Source organism: Schistocerca serialis, chromosome 7 (genome assembly GCF_023864345.2).
Source record: "Schistocerca serialis cubense isolate TAMUIC-IGC-003099 chromosome 7, iqSchSeri2.2, whole genome shotgun sequence".
Taxonomy (NCBI): Eukaryota; Metazoa; Arthropoda; class Insecta; order Orthoptera; family Acrididae; genus Schistocerca; species Schistocerca serialis.
Genome location: NC_064644.1, coordinates 608925544 through 608948448, shown reverse-complemented (window position 1 = coordinate 608948448; position 22905 = coordinate 608925544). Strand labels below are relative to the sequence as shown.

Genomic DNA, 22905 nt, shown 5'->3' with positions numbered 1-22905 from the left:
CTCCAGGACAACAAAGCTACAGCAGCAACCCCTATGTGAGGAGCACATAAGCGCTGCGACCAACTCATGATAGCCACTTGAATAGCAGCTTCAATATTAGTCACTTCTATAGAAGCATTAACTGTATTTACTTTGCTTGTAGTCTCTATGTAGCATAGAGTTGGAATTGTTTATACTGAAGAAGACAGCTTATGTTGTATGTTGCCCTTTGCTAGTGACAGATCTGCGTAATTGCAGACTTAAGTATTGCCATTTACTTTTTTTAATAAATAAGACAGCTTATGTTGTATGTTGCCCTTTGCTAGTGACAGATCTGCGTAATTGCAGACTTAAGTATTGCCATTTACTTTTTTTAATAAAACTCATTAATACGATTTGTTTGAATGTTCGTCTAGGAAACCAAGTATGCAGGTTTCTTAGACACCACACATATAATGAGCCAGAATGTTTCCATTGATGTAAGTTTGAATCCTGATGATGCCATGCCCACAGCAATCACAGTTGATCATATCGCTGGGTCAACATGTGAACACACTGGGGTGGTCATCTGCTGTAGAGCTTCATGTTCAACACTGTACGATGAATTGTGTGCTCCAAAACACTTGTGCAAGCACCAGCATCGTGCTCTTTCGGCAGAGATGTACGGATCAGCATCTATCCTATTTTACAGAGCAGACAAGCCTCTGAACGCCAAATTCTGTGAAGTCATGAAATCCAACCATTCAGCACCTAGTGATAGTTTCTTTGTCCTTCTACCTCTTTCCTTAGATGCTCATGACAGTATCACGTGAAAACTGGACCAACCTACCAATTTTCGAGATACTCATTCACAGGCTCCGCTTTAGAATAAACTGCCCTTTGTCGAAGTTGTTTATCTCAATGGATTTCCCCATTTGCAGACCACATCTTCGCTAGGGTGACTTATTTACACACTTTTGTTACCATGTCATGTGCCTGCATCGCCACTAGGTGGCATGCAATGTCAAGGTGGGCGACGGTCATAATGTTTTGGCTTACGAGTGTAAGTCACAGGCTTTTGTCATTTTTTGCTTTCTTGCAGGGTCTTTACTGATACCATATTTCTTTGCTTGTTTTAAAATGCACACATCCTTTTATTTTATTTCTTATCAATGATACACAGTTTGGACTGACAAATGAATTAATTTCAGACATATGTCACATTTGTATTGTTATATCATGCAATAAACACAAAAAGTTCTCTATGGAATATGGCCATGATGTCATCAAACATTGTACCATAATGGCAAAGGCACACAGGTGTAGGTGAGACACTTCAGTCCAATTGGTCTTGGCTGGAACATCACAGAGATTTCAACCATTTATGAAGATATCACAGGTCCATGTGTTAACCACCAACATTTTCTATTGTAATTTTAATAAGACTGATGCCACTGGTGTAAACTACAACATATATTAATGACTAGATCACAAGAGTTAGTCAGTCAGTTTATAGAGCAGTATCAGACAGGAAAACAAGCCACAGTACAGAGGATCATTTGCAAATTTTGTGTTGCATGAGGGTTGGAACTTCAATAGTGACAACACTGCATAGAGGTGCAATCAAGTGATGTCTCTTACATCACATGTTAGCTACATAAACCTACGTAGTGAATACACACCGCCATACCACAGCAAGCAAAGTTACGAGTACACTGCCTAGTGTAACAAATGGTATGATTGACTGCTATCACAATTTTTCTGAAACAAGAATCCAATTTGATAAATACTGGATGTGCCAGATGATGGGCAGGACGAAACTGGTATCAAGATCTCCAAGAGGTTTTTGGGAGGGGGGGGGGGGGATGAGTATTACTTTACAGAATAGTGGCAAAAGTGGGTAAAAGCTTTCAATAAGGGCCGGCATGGCATTCACCTTCCTGGTCATTCCTGTGGTAGTGAAAAAGAAGTGTTGTTCGTACCACATTACTGGACAGTGATAACAATGAACAAGACATGAGTTGTCCTGAGATACAGAATTAGTGCACAGAAGTGTTCTGCACATTCTGTAGGAATGACTGGGTATGAGAAAAAATGCATCATGATGGTTTCCGCATGATCAAATGAACGGCATCACTAAAAATCATTAGTCAACTGTCTGGGCAATGGTGATGGTGTTATCCTAATGCATACCTTTCCCCAATTTTAAGATTGTATATGTGCATCATTACTGTTTTTATAACACATCAAATAACCAGCTTTGAGATAAAAATGGCAACACTTTCTGCAGAAAACACACTGTTTCGCAGCACAAAGCTCAGGCACATACAGTGCAAGCTTCTGATTTCAACATCAAAGGCAATGGCTATACACAATTCTGTTACTATTGTGATGGACAGCAAAATTTCAAAACATGTATCTATGTGGTATTAGTTATAAACAAATAGTTGCCACTAAGTTGCAACCCTCATATCAACAATCAAGCCATCTTCTCCTTACTACCTGACATTACATGGAATCAATATTAGCATGACAGTGGCACCACCATCATTGGACATCGTAGGATGGGAAGACATCGCCTGAAGGCATAAGTTGTAAACATTGAGGCACACCAGTGGCAGAAAGTTTAAGCATATGAAACTACATGGTTCTTGTATAAGAAATTTTAAAGTGCAATGACAGGGAGCATAATATGGTGACTGCCATCATGTTTCACAAGCAAATGATCATGTACACATATCACAATGACTAACCACTATCATCACAGAACATTCACTAAAATGGAAGTGTGCATAATTAAATGCTAATCATCATATTCTGCATAAATACAGAACACAGTTACTATATGGATGTGAACTACTATATGAATGTGAACAATGTTAATTACACCCCAAGTGGCTCTATCATAGAAAAGTTTTCAATTTCTTAACGTGGAGCTGTCCTAGCAAGTAACCTAAAATTTATCTAATGAACGATACATTTTGCTAATTAATACTAAGATGTATGAACCTAAAGTAGGTCACTAGCTGCAAGTAGCTAGGCAACGAAAAGAGATCATAGATCATGCCTGTAGATTAAATGCAAAAATAGTATGTCAAAACATTTGTTTGGAGAGTAGCCCTTATGAATCAAGGACATGGCCAGTAGGGGGCTGAGAATGGCAAAGACCTCAGGCTTTTGAGACACGATACTAGGGAAGAGCCATAAAGATTTAATGAACAGGGAGAGTGAGAAAGGCTTCAACAATACTAAATAAAAAAGATTTTTTATGCAGGGTGAATAAGGAACAGAGGGACTAACTGGTTGGAGATGTATGTAGACATAAGCCCTTCGCTGTGAAAATAATGAAAGGAAAAATATCTGGGAAGAATGCACAAAGCAGACAAATACCTCAGTACATCAGGCAGATAAGACATGATCAGAAATTGACAACATACTCTGAAGTGAAGTGTGTGTGGAGGATAAGGAAAAATTATGAACAAGAATTGCTGCTGACCAATCAACAGGTTGGAAGTAAATGAAGAAAGAAAAAGAAATTGTAAAATATGTAAGTGGACTTTAAACTAGTTCTTTCCTATTCATGGCATACACCAGTAACAGAATACTACAAGAAAAATATCTTGTAAAAAGTAGTTCTATAATTACCAGAAGTTTCCTTTGATTTTCCTTGAAAGCTTCTATTGGATCATCAAACTGATGGTAATAGTCTAGAACATCACGGACATCTTCTACCTTTGCTAGTGCAATAGCTGCAGTAGAAAACACAGTAATAAGCAAAACATAGTAACTCTGAAAATAATCACAACTTATCACCCCTAGTCATTAATACATACTTCGCAAGAAAGCTGCAAGATCCAGTAATGTTTTGTCATCATCATTTCCTTTCCACCTAGGCAAAATCAGTGTATTTCTTTTGTGAAACTTTACAGATTCACCATCCCAGTCAACCACGATCACCTGCAAAGAAAGTGAGAGAAAACAATATTTTTTGAACTTACAAAGATAATTTTCAAAATTTAAACAGCATATAAAATTTTGCCATAAAAATACACTTCATAAATTTCAAAATTTGGTAATTTAAAGAAACTTTGTGGAAAATGAAATAAGAACAAGAGTGGAAATTGTTATGCAGTTACAAGCAATGACATTACACTATTACTAGTGTCTGCTTCAAAGAGGAAAAGAAAAGATGGCATAGAATTCAATACTGCAAATAAGATTTAATCTGGGATGCAGTTAAAAAAAACATTGGCTGGGTGGAAGGATGAAAAGAAAACATCATGTCACAATTACTTGTGTGCTTAAAAAAAGAAGAAAAAAATGAAAATACTGACAGCAGCACACTTTGTAGATTACTTGTAGACAGATAATATTAACTGTATTACAGTCCAATTCACAAACGATGGCGGTTCACACAGGTCGAGAAACAGGCGGGGATCACACTGTTTCCAGTTCTAAGGGTGACATTTGTGGCAAGCTCATACAAGTGCTTTGCACCTGATGTCAGCTTGTATCCTGAAAATTATGCCTCTCACTTTCTTGTGTAGAATATGGCACTTACCACCACCATCAGCCATGACAAATCGCAACAGATGTAATAAAAATTCACTAAGCAACTCGCTGAGATCACACATAATGCTCACATTGCGTACAAACATTCACAACAGTGCGCTCAGAGCACTAACCTAAGTACACAGGACAAGCCTAAAGTCGACTGCCATCATTTGTGACTCCAACTATAGTAAAGCAAGGTGGTTGAGTAAAATAATATGAACTCTTATTTAATGTGGTTCAAAGCCACCTTTAAGTTTCAAAACAGCTTGAACATCATTCTCCACCTACCCTCCTTTTCCATCTACAGAACCAATGCATATAAATCATGAATGGTGGCAAATTGTATTTCATGGCATTCCTCCCACGGAAACTGAAATTACTTTATGAGCAAACCATTGGAGACAAAATTAGAAGACTCTGGAAATACCATAAGAGCTGAAAATCACTATGTTCCGATAAGCAGAATGAAAGTAAGAGGAAAAACTAGTGGCTAGACATTTTCACAGAGAATCTAATGGAATGAATTGAGGAACATCGTGGTATACTGTAAGATGTAAGAAGCCTGGACTAGTTATAAAACCTGTTAATGATTACAGCAACTGCAATAATGACAACAACTAATAAAAAACCTAAAGCTTGAACATGTTATACCACCACACAGCAACAGTTTATATTACTTACCCTCTTTTATAAATATAACCAGTGATGACTCTTGCCATTTTATAGATGCTGTCTGAATTTTCATACACGCCTAAAGATCCTTCTTCATAATGGAAATGTATGGAGATGCACGTGCAAATAAATGGATTCAAACACAGGATTAAGGGAAATAATGTGGTTAACAAAGCTGTTGTCCTCTCATGTTACCCTTCATAATGTTTTCAATGTTCTCTCTCCTCTCCTCTCCCTCAAGTTTTCCTAGCTCTCATTCTTCTTACAGCAAGTGAATAAAGACAAGCAACCACTGGATTCATTACTGTCCCAGCAAACTCCTTAAGAAATAACAAATTGCCTAATTAAAAGATGAATAACAGGAAGAGAGGTGCTAAATGTGTACATGAAGTTGCTAAAGAAAAAAATGTCTAGTTATCTGTTTAAATCATACAAGCAGAATCAGCCAAGGTATCATCTCAGTGCCTGCTTGGTGCAGTCCAAGGCAGCTGTAGTACATCCACTTAAGAATACAAAAACTAATATCTGAACCAGAGACGTGCAAAGTGCAGCATAATATGTTACATCTGTACCACTGTAGCAACTCACTTAGCTGGCAGAAATAAGGAGCTGTATGAGAAGAGAACCACATCAAATAAAGCACTAAAACAGAAGGTTGTATCCAAAATGAATCAAGAAGCAATTAGAACTACTGCAATTATGGTATTAATAAGATATGAGAGAACAACAACACAAAACAGATAGTCATTAAGGAGAATGGTTAAAAAATTAGTATAGTATCATCAATCTCTCATAAACAATCAGATCTACAGTTCATGAACATACAATTGGATATTCTGCACTTCCAGACAGTATTGATGTTGTGCTCTAACCTTACTAAGATCTCTGTTCAAACAGTCCAGATTCTTTACATGGTGTCCATCTACAAAATGGGTAGCATCCCTCACTAGCCGATACATGATGTATCCATTAGGATCTAGTGCATCCAATATTGGAAAAACAGTCTGAAAAACAGAAATGAACAATAAAATCTCACAAATTAAAAATACAGAAAATATATGACAGGTAAAATACTTCAACCATATGTGATTTACAAACCATTCCCTGTTCTGCTGTAAAAATTACTACTTCAAAGAGTGGGAAAGACACTTGTTCCAGAAACTGGTCAACACCAGGGCGCTTCTTGAATCTCCAACCAGTTTTGTACTGCAAAACAAAAGCTGTGTAAGTACATAAATATTTTTGTGGATACATCACAAAACATATGCAAAACGCCCTTGCACAATAGTATGCATCTGCTGTGCAAACAGTACCAGCAAAGATTAATATGAAATAAAAGACTAGTAGAGCTCAATCATCATCATCATCATCAGCCAATTCAATCATTAGATGATGTGGCCTCTTAGAGTCGTGGATTCAGGTAGGCTTTCAGAAGTCTTCTCCAAGTGGGACGGTCTTGGGCAGTTCTCTGCCAGGTGTTACCAGCGACCTTCTTGATGTCTTTGTCCCATATGTCTGGTGGTCTTCCTCTAGGCCTCCGGTGCTCTCTCGGACTCCACTCCAGTACTAACTTCGTCCATCTGTTGTCTTTTCTTCTTGCGACGTGGCCAGCCCACTGCCATTTCAAGGAACCTACTCTCTCTAAGATGTCATTAACCTTCATCACACACCGGATGTCATCTGCCCTTTTCCTGTCCTTTCTTGTATAGCCCAGCATTGATCTCTCCATGGCTCTCTGTGCTGTCCTAAGTTTCCCTTTTGTGAATGAGTTCAGTGTCCATGTCTCGCATCCGTTCGTCATCACAGGAAGAATGCATTGATCAAATACTGCTTTCTTCAGATTTACTGGCATTTTTGATCTGAATACTTTTGAATACTTCCCAAATGCTTGCCAGCCGAGCTCAATATCAAACAACAAATCTTGTGCATGCAACTGTGTCAATGGGATTATTTTGGATCAGCCTTATTTTCTGTGTGTCATGCCTCCTTGTTATTATTTTGAGACAGTGCTGGTCATGGCTACAAAGATAAAATATATCTTACATAAGGAATATAATTAACAGAGGGTCAAATGGGAAATGAACATCAGTCTACTCAGTGGCTTGATTCATATTTTGAAATGTTCATCAGGAAGAGCACACCTGGCAGATTCAAATGTAAGGTAGTTTATATTCCCCTTTCTCAATCGTCCAATTGGTCTTCCAGACAGCCCCACTTCTTGAGGTCTTTCTTGGATTTGCCAATGCCACATGTCAAGCATTTCAGTGTTTTCCACATTTTCGAAGTGCAGAGTTGGAAAACTTCACTCACTCTGTGAAATGTCTTATTCAGACTTACTGCAGGTCTCCACGCCATGTTGTCGGCTATTTATCCAGGGCACTGATATATAAAAAATACATTTCCAGGACTTGAGTCTCCTAGATGTAAGTATATATCAAGACAGGGGGATTGGGGGGGGGGGGGGGGGGGGGTCTCACTGAGCTCTTAGTTTCCTCTTTTCCTACTTTGCGGCCACCTTTCACTGGATGTTTGGGAGTGTAATACAAGCCACACAGTGAACTTTTTCAATGGATGTTTGTTGTCCTCCTGTTTGTTTGGTTGTTTGTTTTGTTTCAGGGTGCAAAAACAACAAGGGTCATGTGCGCCCATGTCAGACCCATAGAACACAAAGGCGAAAAAGGTATTAAAGAGCCTCTGTGCGTTAAGCCCAATCAATGGAAGGAAAAACAGCTAAAAACAAGGACTTCGAGAAAGGTCCATAACATATGCCATAGAGACAATGGAGGTCCTGAACTAAAGATTAAATGTTATTCGCCACATTGCTACAACGATAAAAAGTGAAACGCAATTGACAGCCCTCATGTATTTTGCTAAAATGGGCGATAACTCAGACGGCAAACATAAATGAGAACATAAATGGTTAAAAAAAGCGGCACTGTGCAAAGAAATGGCGAACTGTCAATGGTTGAGGACAATGAGCACAAAGTGTTGGGGGATCACCACTTAACAAATGGTGATAGCTAAAAAGACAGTGCCCAGTACACAGCCCAGATAAAATGATCTCCTTGTGGCGAGAGAGTCGAGAGGAGGTTGGCTAAGCCAGTGAGAGATGTTTAATTCCCCAGAGCTGTTGTCCTTCTGTGTGGTGTGAAATAGTGTTTGATGAGTCAGAGCTCACATGAGGGTACTTATAGTTTTGACGTATCATCCTAAAAACTGAAGTTTTGCAGTAATTTTTTTTTTTTTTTTCCCTCCAGGTACGTGTTTGCAATCTTGGCACATACTAAATTCTCACTCACAGCACTGTAGTCTAGTGCTACAGGTGCCAAAGTGAAATGGCACAGCACACTGATAAAATGGGGTGAGGAGCATCACACAGTAATATTTTTTGACAGCTGCACAAATGAATTACCACACAATTTACTGCATTATATTCCTCTTTATCAATCAGCTGTACCATTTTATTTTTGCTCCTCTAGCAGTATGGTGATTTCAGTGGACTGTAGACATGTACTTGCCAACAAATGAAACATTAATTACGAAACTTTTTTTTTTAGTAAGAATTAAAACTTTAGTAGTACTCCTAACACAGCCACATTTGACTTTTGTGACAGTGTTAAGTAATACTGACTTCGTCAGCTACAGAGCATTTATTTTTTCTTTTTTTTTCATATTCTGTATGTACAGTAATTTTACTAGTGTAGATTTTATGCCATCTACAGAGCCAAAGTCGGTGATAATTTGAATTTTGGCTTGACCTGTAGATTCTAAACTAGATTGACTATTATGGTTAATACATTTTTCATTATATTACATAGTTTTAGATCGTAGGAAATGTACAGGGACTCTGCTTGTTCTGCGAAGATACAATGGGAACTGCCCTCGGTCCAGAAATGACCTGACACTTTGTTGGCCGAGGACAACAGGGTTCAGGTTGCTGTGCTAAGCTGCAGCAAGGTTCAGGTGATTGTGGCAAAAGCTGTGACACCTCTGGTACCACCACAATTCCCTGGAAACCCCTACTTCGGAACATCTTCTGATGTACAAGATCTGACCAATCTGTCCTCATCTGAGGATGAGAGGCAGATAGTAACAGCAATCTTACTTTTCTTCCAGATTATAGCATCCCCTCACCTTTTGGAAGTATATTTGTATTTTAAATATAATGAAATGGTTTATTTTTATCCTTCCCTAAGGTTACACAATAAATATTTTAATAATTGACCAATGCCTTTTAACTATGGGCAAAGGTATGATATCAAACAATTTATTTTACCTTTCATCCTCTGTGGGTAATATTCATGGAACATAAACGTCTATTTCATTAGTGAAACACATACAGGAGACAGAACTAATATCTTATTTAGCTTTTATTCATTACTCTTCACTCTGAGCATAATATTTTATGATACTCCAAGCATGCAAGCTTCTTACAATAATATATAAACTCATTTCAAGCCTTTGGGCCACACCATCAATAGTAACAATGGTTAGTAAGCTTCATGTAATTGTGGATAATGATAAATGGTGAAAATCGTTACAAGTGCGACTGACTGGTTCTACTACTAAAACTGAGCATCTACGGTATTGCCTCTGGTGTGGTCTCCACCTTCATAAAGAGGGAGACAACTGAACACCCAGGGAATAAATTAAATCTCTGCTCTACACATCATTGACAATACATTGTGTTATGAACCTTACTGCACAAAATAAAACAGAGGTACTATACGAATTTAAAGACTGCTTCTTCAGATTTTAACGGTATGGCGTTCCAGGAGAATCACATTCAATTATGATGTAAGAGGTACTCAAATGAAAATGAGACAGGTGGATAAAAAGCAAGGAAACTGTTATCTCATAAGTAATTGCCATAACTGTTAATACATTTATCCCACTGTGAGACAAGGCAGTCAACGCCTTCATAGAAAAATTTTTGTGGTTGCCTACAGTACCATGATTGTACCCAGGCACGCACCTCTTTGAAGCAAATTGATGGCCACAAACGTCTTTCTTTTGGGCACGCAAGATATGGAAATCACATGGGGCCATATCACGACTGTATGGAGGATACGTAAGGGCTTCCCACAGGAACTTCAGCAGAGTAATCAAAACAACCTTGACAACATGTGTGACCGCCTACATGTTGCCAAAGTTGTTTTGAGAATACTGCAAAAGTTTTGCTGGGAAGCCTTTACACTTCCTTCACAGAGTCCTGATATCTGCCCATGTGATTTCCATATTTGTGGAGCCCTGAAGAAAGACATTTGTCACCTTCGATTTGCTTTGGATGAACAGCTGGGTACAATCATGGTTTCATAGACACCACAAATATTTTTCCATGAAGATACAGATCACCTTGTCTCACAATGGGATAAATATATTAATAGATTTGGTGAAGAATTTTGAAAAATAAACAGTGTATTTACTTTTTTTCCATCTGTCCTCTTTTCACTTGACAGTCCGTTATATATTTACTTCACTGCACTTGTGTGAAACTCTCATAATCCATATCCTCTTACAGATTCCCTGAAGTATACAAGCTTGACAAATGCTTGAACAACATCTCATCACATCTCCAGCAAACTTCGACTGTAGGAACAGGGAACAGGAGAGAAGGTCTTTGACAAGTCTAACATGGATAAATTTTGGGGTGCGGGGCTAAAGGTTAGGCCTTTGGATATGACTGAAACTTCTGTGGCAATGAGGCTTTTTGATGAGAGGTTCGCTTGAGTTCTGGGTTTTGTGGGGTGTTCGGAAGGAATTTTGGTTTGCACAGCATTTAAGAAACATGATGTGGAACTGGGTTTTAGGCAAGGAAAGGTATATTTTTCAGAATTGGTGCAGCAAGATGGAGCAGAGATTCATTGGGATAGTGATGATGTTAGGAAACAGTAAATGATGTTGGAAATGGGCAAGTGAAAGCATTAGGTGGTTATATGGAGAACTGGATAATATAGCATGAGTTCATTGAGTGAAGAAATGGAAGAAGTTATGTTGGGAGCAATACAATGGTTTTGTGTTGTAATGATATTTGCTCACGTCTAAGTTGTCATCACGCACCAGAATGAAGGAGGAAATATGTAAAGTTCTGATAGGAGGAATGTGTGAGGTAGAATGAGTGGATTTGGACGTTAAATATAGTGGTTGGTTGCTCAAAGGTGTTATAACTGTATTCTGGTGGACAGGTGTTAAATGAACAGTGTGTGGCACAGTTGTAATGGTTATGACTGGTGCTACAGGGTGTCACAAAAGTCATGCACAACCACGTTAGTTGGCACAGTAAAGTGTAAGCATAATAAAGGTGGTAAGGAAAACACAGGTAAAGATGTGGACGGACAATACAGAGGAAACAAAAAGGATAATGATTATGGATAGTAACAAAAGAGGGATGACACAAGGTTTAAAAGGAAGAGGGCCACTAGGCAGTATAAATGTTATAGGAAAGTACTTATAGAATATCAATACTTTAGGATTAAAGCAGACACTTACCCAAAAGCAGAAGCAATGAGTTGTTGATATGCACACACAAAAGAAAGAAAAACCACTAGCTTTTGGAGTTATCCTCTACATAACTTCCTAGTTGATTCCTTTGTCACTCCCATTCCCAATCCCTGAGGCATAATAAGGTGCAAGAACTGCCAAATCCACCCGCCAAGCATCTTCTGCTCTAGTCCTGTCACAGGCTTACCTTACCCCATCAGAGGCCAGGCCACCTGTGAAAGTAGCCATGTCATATACCAACTCTGCTGCAAACTCTGCACTGCCTGTTTATTGGTATCACTACCAACCAGCTGTCTGCCAGAAAGAATGGTCACCACCAAACTGTTGTCAAGAACAAAGTTGTCCACCAGCTGGCACAACATGCTCAATTTCAATGGCTGCTTCACAATCTGAGCCATCTAGATCCTTCCCTCCACCATCAGCTTCTCTAAACTATGCAGATGGGAGTTGTCCTTACAACATATCCTCTGCCCTTGTAAACATCTTGGCCTCAATCTCAGATAACCTACTGTCCCCGCACCATCCACCCAACAGTTTCCCCTTAGTCCAACCTGTCAACCCTTCACAATTCAAATTGCCTTCAGTGTGTGCTGCTTCCCACCAGCCACAACAATCATACTGGCCCATATACTTGCCACCCCTCCCTACCCTATTCCTAAGTAGCACACTGGCTGCCTCCCTCTAGGCCACTGGCCACCCTTCCCCACCCTAATTGACACGACACCAACCACAACCAATCCACCTAGCTGGCACCATGTAGGGACAAAAGTGTGTGTGTGTGTGTGTGTGTGTGTGTGTGTGTGTGTGTGTGTGTGTGTGTGGAGGGGGGGGGGGGGGGGGAGCCTTGTGAAAGGGTAACACCAAAAGCTAGCAAATTTTCTTTCTTTAGTGTGGGCATATCGACAATCCAAAGCTTCTGCTTTTTGGTGTGTAGTCTCCTTTAATCTGTAAGTATTTACACTGTACAAGAACTTTACTACAGCAAAAAGTACACTATTTAATTTTTGCACTGCCACACTTCCCTGCCTGGCTCTTGTTGGATACCTCTGTCGTATCTTCCATCACGTGTACTTACACTCCTTACACACTTTAATCTGACATCTGCTAATGTCCAAGTTACTTCCCTTTTCTCCAGAACACATACAGAGTAGAGAAAAATTGTGTCGAAAATTTTAACCCTTGACAGCTAATGCCAGCAGGAACCAAAATTACTAATGTTGTGTAGGTTGACAATGAACCATTGTTAAACTACAGAAACTTGGCGCCATGCACTCCGACTGGCCGCGGGATTGCCCTGTTGCTGTTCATCGGTTGATGGGCAGTGCTGTGTTTGTCAGTTCAGAGATACAAACGTCCCTCACCCCGTCACTGCCCCAACATGATACACACGTGTCGCATAGGTCTTACTGCTTGTCTCCATCTCACATCAGAGGCATTCACATGTAAGCTTTTTTTTTCATTTGAGGAACAACTACATATGGTTTTTGTTTATGGACTAGCCGACGGTAATGCACATGAATCTTGATGGTTATAAGAGGATCGGTACCCAGCAAGATGCCACCCACACTCGCAAATGTTTACAGCAATTCACCGGTGACTTGGAAAAACAGGTTCATTAACAGGATATCATCATGATGCTGGAAGACCTCACAATGGGATGTTGCATTTGAAGAGACTGTTCTCAAGCACTTCAAAGAAGCACCTATGACAAGTATTTGAGCGGTTGGACACAACACAGGGGTCACTCATCAGTTAGTCTTCGGAGGTTTTGAGGGATAACGACCAGCATCCATTTAGTTTCCACGCTGTCCAAGACCTATATCCTGTGGCGGACTATGAACACAGGCTAGGGTTTTCCCGGTGGTTTCTGGGACGTGTTGTGCGAGATCCCGACTTCCCCGCCATTGTGTTGTTTACTGACGAGTGCACCTTCCATCAGGATGGCCTTTATAACACTCAAAACATTCATTACTGGGCAAGGGGAAAGTCTCACATCACATACATTGTAGTGCCCCCAGAATTATACGAAAGTCTGGAAACACTTGTGTTCCAGCCGTTTTGAACACGCGTTATTTTAAAGCAGGGCGTAAGGATGAGCATGGGGTACGGCACCCATTTATTGTTTGTGCAGACAAAACTGGAAGGGAGATAATTTGTTGGTGCTGGCAAGTGTTCAGCGCGACCTGCCAAGAATAATCAAATACGGCCCGGAAGCTCCGTGGCCGGCTGCAAAGAGTAATGTAGCTTTGTATTGTTGAAAAACAAATGGAGAGACGAAATAGTGACTGTTTAGCAGACATTGAGCTGCTGTTGAAAGTACGTGGACTGGACGTGGATAGTCAGCCACGATAAAAGCTTATGTATTAATTGTGTTGAAAAATGTGTAATTAACTGATTCTGGGTGCCCGGTAACGTGTGGGCTTACGTCATAAAGTTTAGTTGTTTTTTTGTACAAAGTGGAAATAAATATGTTCTGGTGCATTGATGATATTCCAAGAGTAGCGCATTTTTGAAATAAGAAGAGAGAGAGCGAGAGAATGAAAATTTCCCCTTCCTTGCAGCGAAATCTTTGGAGAAGCGTCCGGTGACAGCAGAAGACATCGGCGCTGCAAGAAAGCAGAACCTGCATTCTTCAACAAGTAAGTCCACAAAAACGCTTAAGCTGTATAGAGAGAGCTTAACATTACACCGGGCCACCGCAAGAATATGGCGACCGTAAAGAAAGGACCTGAGAAAGAAGGGGAAATATTAAAGAAGAAGTTATAAGAAAAAGAAAAAAAAGAAAAAAAAAAGAAAACAAAAAGGTTGGGAGTTGCCATAGCAACTGATAACAGCGAGGCTGAAGAGCGATTCCACGATACTTATCCAGAAATATCATGTTGATAAATGGTGAAATGATTAACGGAATCAAGAAAATTGCACAACGCTGCAGTTAGTCTCAAATTGCTGACACCGCTGTCTACCAATGCCGACGCCGCCATACACCAACGCCAACGTCGCATCACACCAATGCCGACCCCGCCATCCACAAAAGCCGACGCTGCCGTCCATCGATGCTGACACTGCCTTACACCGGTGCCGATGCCACCTTCCACTGACGCCGGGTGAGCTACTACTGACCTTTGATTGTTTGTGAAGTGTGGGGTGTTGTGGAAATAAGCAAGTGTACTTTTAATGATAACTAGATTAAAGGCAAAACAAAACACAATGGAGCAGGCACATCAATCTGTAGAGTCTGTTGGGGCTATGGGAATTGTAATACAGGGGCCAGATTCAGGCGAATTAATGAGGTTTATCGAAGTGCAGTTTGAATCACAGAACACAAAACAAGACGAACTGAAGGCAGAATTAAATTCTAAGTTATATTTGCAAAACACAAAACTAGAGGCTCAAGTTAATATCCTAAGTAATCAGATGCAAGAATGGAAAAAAGAATTGTCCGATTCCATGAATGAACAGACAAATATTTTATTTAAGGATTTAGAACAAAGAAATGAAGCTAATCTAAAAGGTTTAGTTCAAAAATTAGAATATGATGTAGACTGTAAATGTAGTAATTTGGAAACACAATTTAATGAAAAATACGACTCTCTGAAAAATGTACGTAATGTTACATTTGATGTGGTCGAACGAGAATAAACTATGCTGAAAACCAATGTCCAGAAACAAGATAAGTTGCTTCCCCTAGTACAGGTGCAAATTTTAGGCGTCAAATCACGGGTGGAAACCGTAGAACAGAAGTTAAAAGAAAAGTTAATGACTGCAGAGCTTATAAATTTGAATGGCTTAGAGGAACAAGTAGAAGAATTAATAGGACGAAAGGTTGAAGAGAAACTAAGTGTTGATATCTCTTCACCTATAGTAACTTCCGATTTAGATAACACCAAGAAAGACTTAGAAACGTTGAGGAAAGAATTCAAGCTTATGCAGGAGAAACTAGAGAAGGGCACAGTTTCTCAAAATATGATATTAAATAAGGACATGATAACTGATTTGCAATGGGGATCGAATTCAGGCTTGTTGAGACAGTTTCCTAAATTCAAACCAGGCGGGATCCTGGGGAAGGGGTGTGGGAAGGGTTTCCTGTCTTTGGGGCTGTCTTCTTTCTTTCTTTCTTTCTTCAGTCTTAGCAACCAATTCTTTTATTTCCTTTCTTACTTCTCTAAGAGTACCAATCTATCTTTCCCTCTGTCCACATTCATATACATCTATCGCTGAAGTCCTTCTCTTTTCCGTGATTTCTAAAAATCTTCAACTAAGAACCTTAGTGGGCCGAAGAATCAGGACGCATGATCACCCATTTCTTAAAACTGTTTAACCAAGCCATACCTAAAGCATTAGTAAAACAACACCTTCGAAGTTCAGCACTGAAAAAAGAAACACACAATTTTTTTCTGAAATACATAGGACCTTATCGTATTCAATCAATAGTACACAAAAAAAACTATATTTAGTAGATCCTGTGACAGGAGAGGAAAAGGGAAAGGATATAAAACGATATGTACAAAACCCCCAGGGACATTGACGTTCTGTGTCAATGGGCGGAGTGACGTCCGCCGGTTCCCTAGTTGGGTTCGGTGTTGCTTCCACATTAGTTTTCCTACACCGACCTCCCTTCAAATCTTCGACTATCCTGTAATCTATTTATAGCCCTTAAGCTATCCTATCATTTTGGTATTAAAAGAGACCAATTATGACTACACGATTATGACTATTTTAAGCAGTCATAATAAACAGTAACCTCTAAGCATGAGATAAAACTAACAGGGTAACATTCTAACAGGAGATATGATGGTACTGTTTAGGAAGAATGATACCTACATGACATAAACTGAACATGTGTATGAAATTTAAAGTGAAGTGACTAACTGAATAACTATTTGATTATAGTGTATATAATTTCTATTTTTACAGAATGTTTTACATTTTTTGTAAAGTGTGATGTGATTGGGGAGGGTTTATATCTAATTTTGGAAGGGGTGGGTAGCATAGGCACAGACACGACCTACACACCACGCCCTTCATGCAACCCTTGCAAACAAGTGTGACTGGTTCTTCATCATTTGCCGTTCCATAGGAGTTGCCAAGATCTTTTCTTCGGGGACTTTAAAGGTGACGGTGAGAACATCACACCTCCTCCGGCTTCTCACTTAAGTACCGGCGAAGTGGGGATCCTGGGAAAGGGGCGTGGGAAGGGTTTCCTGTCTTTGGGGCTGTCTTATTTTTTCCTTCGGTCGTAGCAACCAATTCTTTTATTTCCTTTCTTACTTCTCTTAAGAGTACCAACCTATCTTTTCCTCTGTCCACATTCATATACTTCTATCGCTGAAGTCCTTCCCTTTTCCGTGATTTCTATAAATCTTCAACTAAGAACCTTAGTGGGCCGAAGAGTCAGAACACACGATCACACTTCCACACTCAGACAATTAAATACAAAGACGCAAACAAGTAATACACAGGGAGATGTAACAACCATCACAGATAAGGGGGATGGTAGTGCTCAGGAAGGGCTAGAGCACATGTGCTAAGTAATGACGGTTGCACATCTCAAGTGAAATGGTATATTGAGCTTAAGCTAAAGGAACAAGGGGGGACGAAGTGTATATCCACCTGTGTTCATAGCTATAATAGTACAAAGTAATATGAATGGAGATAAAAAGAAATAGATATTAAGCCAGAAGTATCAAGTCAAATAAGTTTCTGATGAATAATAGGATTGTGCAGACCGAATAGCCCGACGAAAAGAAATAAAGTTACAATCATGGATGAAACATATTTAGTTATTAAGGCTATATAAGTGCGCTGTAAGCAATGAACAAGCGAAGAATTTAAGCAGATAGGCTGAAGGACTTAGGAGGAGGAAAGGAGAGGTAAACAGAAATTTTACCAGGAAATTTTAAATAATATAGTGTGCAAAGGAGTACGAAAGAGGCAAGACTATGAATAATTGTTAGAGAAGATAGGGAGGGCACATCCGATATAGATGAAATGAGAGAAAGAGAGGCAGGTAGGCACACCCAGAGGAGGCTGACCTATACTGTGTGGGCAGGGGCACCAAAAAAGGGGATTGGCCTGTAGCATAGTTTAGTATAAACGGAAGGGGCGTACCTACCCAAGGATGAGGAAGAAGATGTTTCCACAGTATCAACCTTTACGTAGATTGGAACCCAAAAGGAAAGGGTGGTGTAGTGACCTGAGATTGTAGTGGAAAGTTTCATCTGGTAAATTTGAATTCTAAATTTTTTTAAATAGAAAAGACGAGTCCTGCGCAAGCAGATAGAAAAAAGAGAAAGCCCCACAGTACAACAAATTTTTTTCAGGCCCGGAAAACTGGGGGTTATCATTGCAACAGCTTCTAAAAAAATTATTTTGGCTCAATCCTGGAAACAAGCGTAGATAAATCTATTGGAAATAGCTAATACTTGTTGTACTATTAGTTTATCATACTACTGTGTCTAGGGAAGATATTACCAACAGCTTAATGAAATACCGGAGATGGAAGAGAGTTTTTGTACCTAATGTTTTTATGTAGTACAAAGTAACAAGATAAGTGTTAAGGAAAAAAAAAATTATTAAAATATATGTTGTGTGCAAAATAAGGAGTGTTCGAGCTAAGAGGAGGGATATGTAGTGCCCCCAGAATTTTACAAAAGTCAGGAGACACTTGTGTTCCAGCTGTTTCAAACACGTGTTATTTTAAAGCAGGGCGTAAGGATGAGCATGGGATACTGCACCCATTTATTGTTTGTGCAGGCGAAACTGGAAGGGAGATAACTAGTCGGCACTGTCAAGTGTTCAGCGCAACCTGCCAAGAATAAGCAAATATGGCCCGGAAGCTCCGTGGCCGGCTGCAAAGAGTAATGTAGCTTTGTATTGTTGAAAAACAAATGGAGAGACTCGAAATAGTGACTGTTTAGTAGACGTTTAGCTGCTGTTGAGAGTAGGTGGACTGGACGTGTATAGTCAGCCACGATAAAAGCTTATATGTATTAATTGTATTCAAAAATGTGTAATTAACTGATTTTGGGCTATTATGGCAATTACATTGAACATGACACCTCAGACAATAGCTTTAGTGGCACTGTGTCATATGCTTTCTCAAGATCTATGAAGACCAAATGACTACATTCCTTTCCAATATCTTCACCATGGTCCATCTTAGGGTAAAGTTGTTATCTACACACAACCTGCCCCTTCAAAAGCCACTTTCTTCTTACATTCCAGTTACAATCTTTTCCATTCTTTCTTTACCATTCTTGATTTTGAAATCATTCTGTACAACCTACTGATTGTACTTGTGACACGTTTTGATAACTGCTACATACTTTTCTGCTTCGACTTTCATGTATGGGGCTCAATACACTATGTTGCACACTGCTGGAATGTCCTTGCCAGACCACAAACATTTAGTGAATAACTTGTTTAGATATTCATACAGAATACTTGGCCCGTGCCTTATTAATTATAAAGGTACATTTTCAGGACAATTGTGATATCCCCATTTTTATTTCTGTAACTACCTTATGTACCTCTTTCGTGGTTTTTTCTCTACGTCTTTACCCTACTGGTTCTCTCTCATCTTCCCCTTTATTTCCTTGTACTCTAGCCGTTCTTCTGTCTGCAAGCCTTTACAATGCTTCCCCTGCTCTATCAGACTGATAATCGGCAGGTTCGCTCCTTCCTTTAACCTGTTCCTCAGCCTGCAACCATTTTCCATGCTGCCACCACTCTTGTGCCTCCCATTTATATTCCCAGATTTCATTTTTCCTTGTACACATGTTCTTTTCTTTTTTACTTCTCTATTCATTCTATCACATAGTGCTCTATCTTGTTGCTCCCTTTTTCTCAACCAATTATTACACAGTATCTTTTTTAGGTCTCCTTTTTCTTCAATAATTTGAGTCCACCATCATCGTGATCATTTTCCTCCTCCTTTTCGCTGTCCCAGTGCTTCAAATGTTGCTATGTGTATGCACTTTTTAGTTCCTTGGTACATATGCTCCGACATTCCTTCTTTTAGGTGCTTCTGTTTGCTAACCGTAATTTATATAGTTATCATACAGACTCTTGTTTCGAACTATGTAAGTTGTATTTCATAATGTCCCGTCCTCACGGGAAAATTTGCCTCTTTAATTTGTTTTTCCTCTTAGATGTTATCACCATCTTCGCACCTAACAAGAAGTGATCTGAACCACATTCTGCACTCCTGTGGACTCTAATATCATCTGTTCTTATGTTGGAATTTTTATTTTGAATAATATAGTCTTCAGGGTTACTGATTATCTTCAAGCAAAATGTGTGGCCAATGTTTAGCAGACTGACACCACTATACTTTTTACAATCTTTGTGTTTCCCATTCTTCAAAAGAAAGGGATTACTTCTGCTGTATACCAAGGGTCTGGGATCTTGCAGTCCCTCCAAAATTATTAATTTCATAAGTCTTTTACCTAGTAGTAAACCTCCATATTTAACTAGTTCAGCATTTATTACATCTACTCCAGTCACATATATTGTGAGGGTTTGAAAAAGATGGCAATGATTTCATCTGCGAGTTTCAAACAGTTTCAAACAAATAGTAAGGTGGTGGTGATATTTTATTTTATTTACACATCTAGTTCTGTAGGACCAAATTGAGGAGCAAATCTCCAAGGTCATGGAATGTGTCAGTACACGAAATTACAACATAAAAGTAATAACAGATAGTATGAAATGTTTATGAACCCAAAAAAAGTCAAGCCATAAGTTTGAGTAAACGCAATCCACAACATAACATAAGAATCAGCATAATTTTTCAAGGAACTCCTCAACAGAATAGAAGGAGTGACTCACGAGGGAACTCTTCAGTTTTGATTTGAAAACACATGGATTACTGCTAAGATTTTTGAATTCTTGTGGTAGCTTATTGAAAATGGATGCATCAGTATACTGCACACCTTTTTGCACAAGAGTTAAGGAAGTGTGATTCAAATGCAGATTGGATTTCTGCCAAGTATTAACTGAGTGAAAGCTGCTAATTCTTGGGAATAAACTGATATTGTTAATAAGAAATCATAGTAAAGAATATATATACTGAGAGAGCAATGTCAAAATACCCAACCTATTGACGAGGGGTTAACAAGAGGTTCACGAACTTAAACCACTTACTGCCTGAACCGCCCATTTCTGAGCCAAAATATCTTTTTAGAATGGGAGGAGTTACCCCAAAATATAACACCATATGATATAAGCAAACAAAAATAAGCAAAGTTGACTAATTTTCGTGTCAAACTATCAGTTACTTCAGAACCCATTCGAACAGTAAAAATGACAGCATTAAGTCTTTGAACAATATCCTCAAGTGGCCATTTCCATGTCAGTTTACTATCTATCTAAACATTAAGAAATTAGTGTAGTGAAACCAGTGTATGAAAATGGAAGTAAGGAAGATGTCTTCAACTATAGACCAATATCATTAGTTCCCACTTTAGAAAGATATTTGAAAGCATTATCCTTTCTCAGCTAAGTGCCTTTTTCACAAGACATAAACTGCTTGTAGATTCGCAGCATGGTTTCAGAAAAGAGTTAAGTACAATCACAGCAGTTACACAGTTCATCCATGAAGTTTACTGTCTATTGTACCAGAAGATGCAGACTGCAGGTATATTTTTGGACCTGACAAGAGCATTTGATACAGTAAACCATAGGGCACTTCTTAAAAAGCTAAAATCTTATATTATTGGATCAAACCATGAATCTTCTAACTACATACCTGCTGAATCATAGCAAAGCACTAAACTGTCATACAAACTAGATAATAAAATCATGAACTCCCAGTCCACCAGTGAACCTGTATTACAAGGTGTACCACAGGGCTCAATCCTTAGACCCTTTCTCTTCCTTTTATATATTAACGACATTGCACAACCCATTAACTCCCATATTGTAAGCTATGCAGATGACACGTCAATCTTATTCTATGGGAGTGAATCTAACGAGCTAGAATCTCTTACTACTAGTGGTGTAACAGAAGTAACAAAATACTTCAATGATCAGGGACTCAAGGTGAATGTCACCAAATCTCAACTACTGACATTTAAAACAGGCAGTTCTCACCACAACAACATGAACAGTGTGCGTAATATCTCTGCAACAGAAAATGGTAACTGTAAATTCCTGGGTGTGTATGTTGATGAAAATTTGCAGTGGACATATCACATTAATTTTGTATGCGGAAAAGTCAGTAGTGCCACATATTTCCTCAGCCAGCTTGCAAAGATAGTTCCTAGCCAAGCACTGAAATTAGTATATTATCGAACACTTTACCCCTTTCTCTATAACGGAATTGAACTATGAGGCTGTGCAGCTACTGTACATTTAAAAAGAATACTACTACTACAGAAAAGAGCAATAAGACATGTACATGGAATGGGACATACAGATTCATGTCATGAAGTGTTTGTGCAGCACAAATACCTGACAATATATTCTCTAAACATCTTAAAAATAGTTGTATTTTTTATTAGTCAACCAACAGAACAACGTTAAAAATGACTGATAGAAGTCCATATATCACTACCAAATGCTCTAAGAATGTACATGGGAAATGTTTTTAAAACAAAATTTAAATCTTTTCTAATAGAAAAATGTTTATATTCTTTCAACGAATTTTAAGATAGTGATTGTAACATAAGGCATTAGCATATCAGTTGTAATGTAGTAAATATAAAAAATAGACATAAGAAGCAACAGCTACAGAATATAGTACATTTTAAAAGTGTAAATATAACCATAGTATTAAGTCTGACGTTTGCAAAGGCCAACATTACGATCGCTCCATGCAAAGAAAATGTAAATAAATAAATAAATAAAATTTGAACTGTTTAGTTCCACTAATCATATTCCCATTCTGTGAAATTAAAATGTCGGGTTTTGTTGTAGTTTATTTTCTACATGTTATGATCTGCACTATTTGAAACAGAGCCAATGTTGCACACATCGTCGTTTACTACCAAGTTAGTATCATCAGCAACCAGAAATACTTAAGAATTACCATTAATACTAAAGGGCATATCATTTATATAAATAAGGAATAGAAATGGCCTCAACACTGATCCCTGGGGCACCCCCCAATTGACTGTACCCCACTCAGAACCCCACATCACAGCCATTCTCAACACTGTGAATTAAAGTAAGAGGTGAACCAATTGTGAGCTACTCCCCTTATTCCGTAATGGTCCAACT

At 38.9% G+C, this 22905-nt stretch overlaps 1 protein-coding gene across 1 annotated transcript in view; it reads right to left on the bottom strand.

The window, feature by feature from the left end:
* LOC126412731 (mitochondrial import inner membrane translocase subunit TIM50-C-like) overlaps positions 1-22905 on the bottom strand; it is a 52809-nt gene that overhangs the window by 5443 nt on the left and 24461 nt on the right. Inside the window, exons 5-8 of the mRNA XM_050082462.1 lie at positions 6283-6390; positions 6057-6188; positions 3792-3915; positions 3604-3707 (exon numbers count right to left, since the gene is read on the bottom strand). Coding sequence (XP_049938419.1) covers positions 3604-3707; positions 3792-3915; positions 6057-6188; positions 6283-6390 — 468 coding nt within the window. The remainder of the gene's footprint in view (positions 1-3603; positions 3708-3791; positions 3916-6056; positions 6189-6282; positions 6391-22905) is intronic.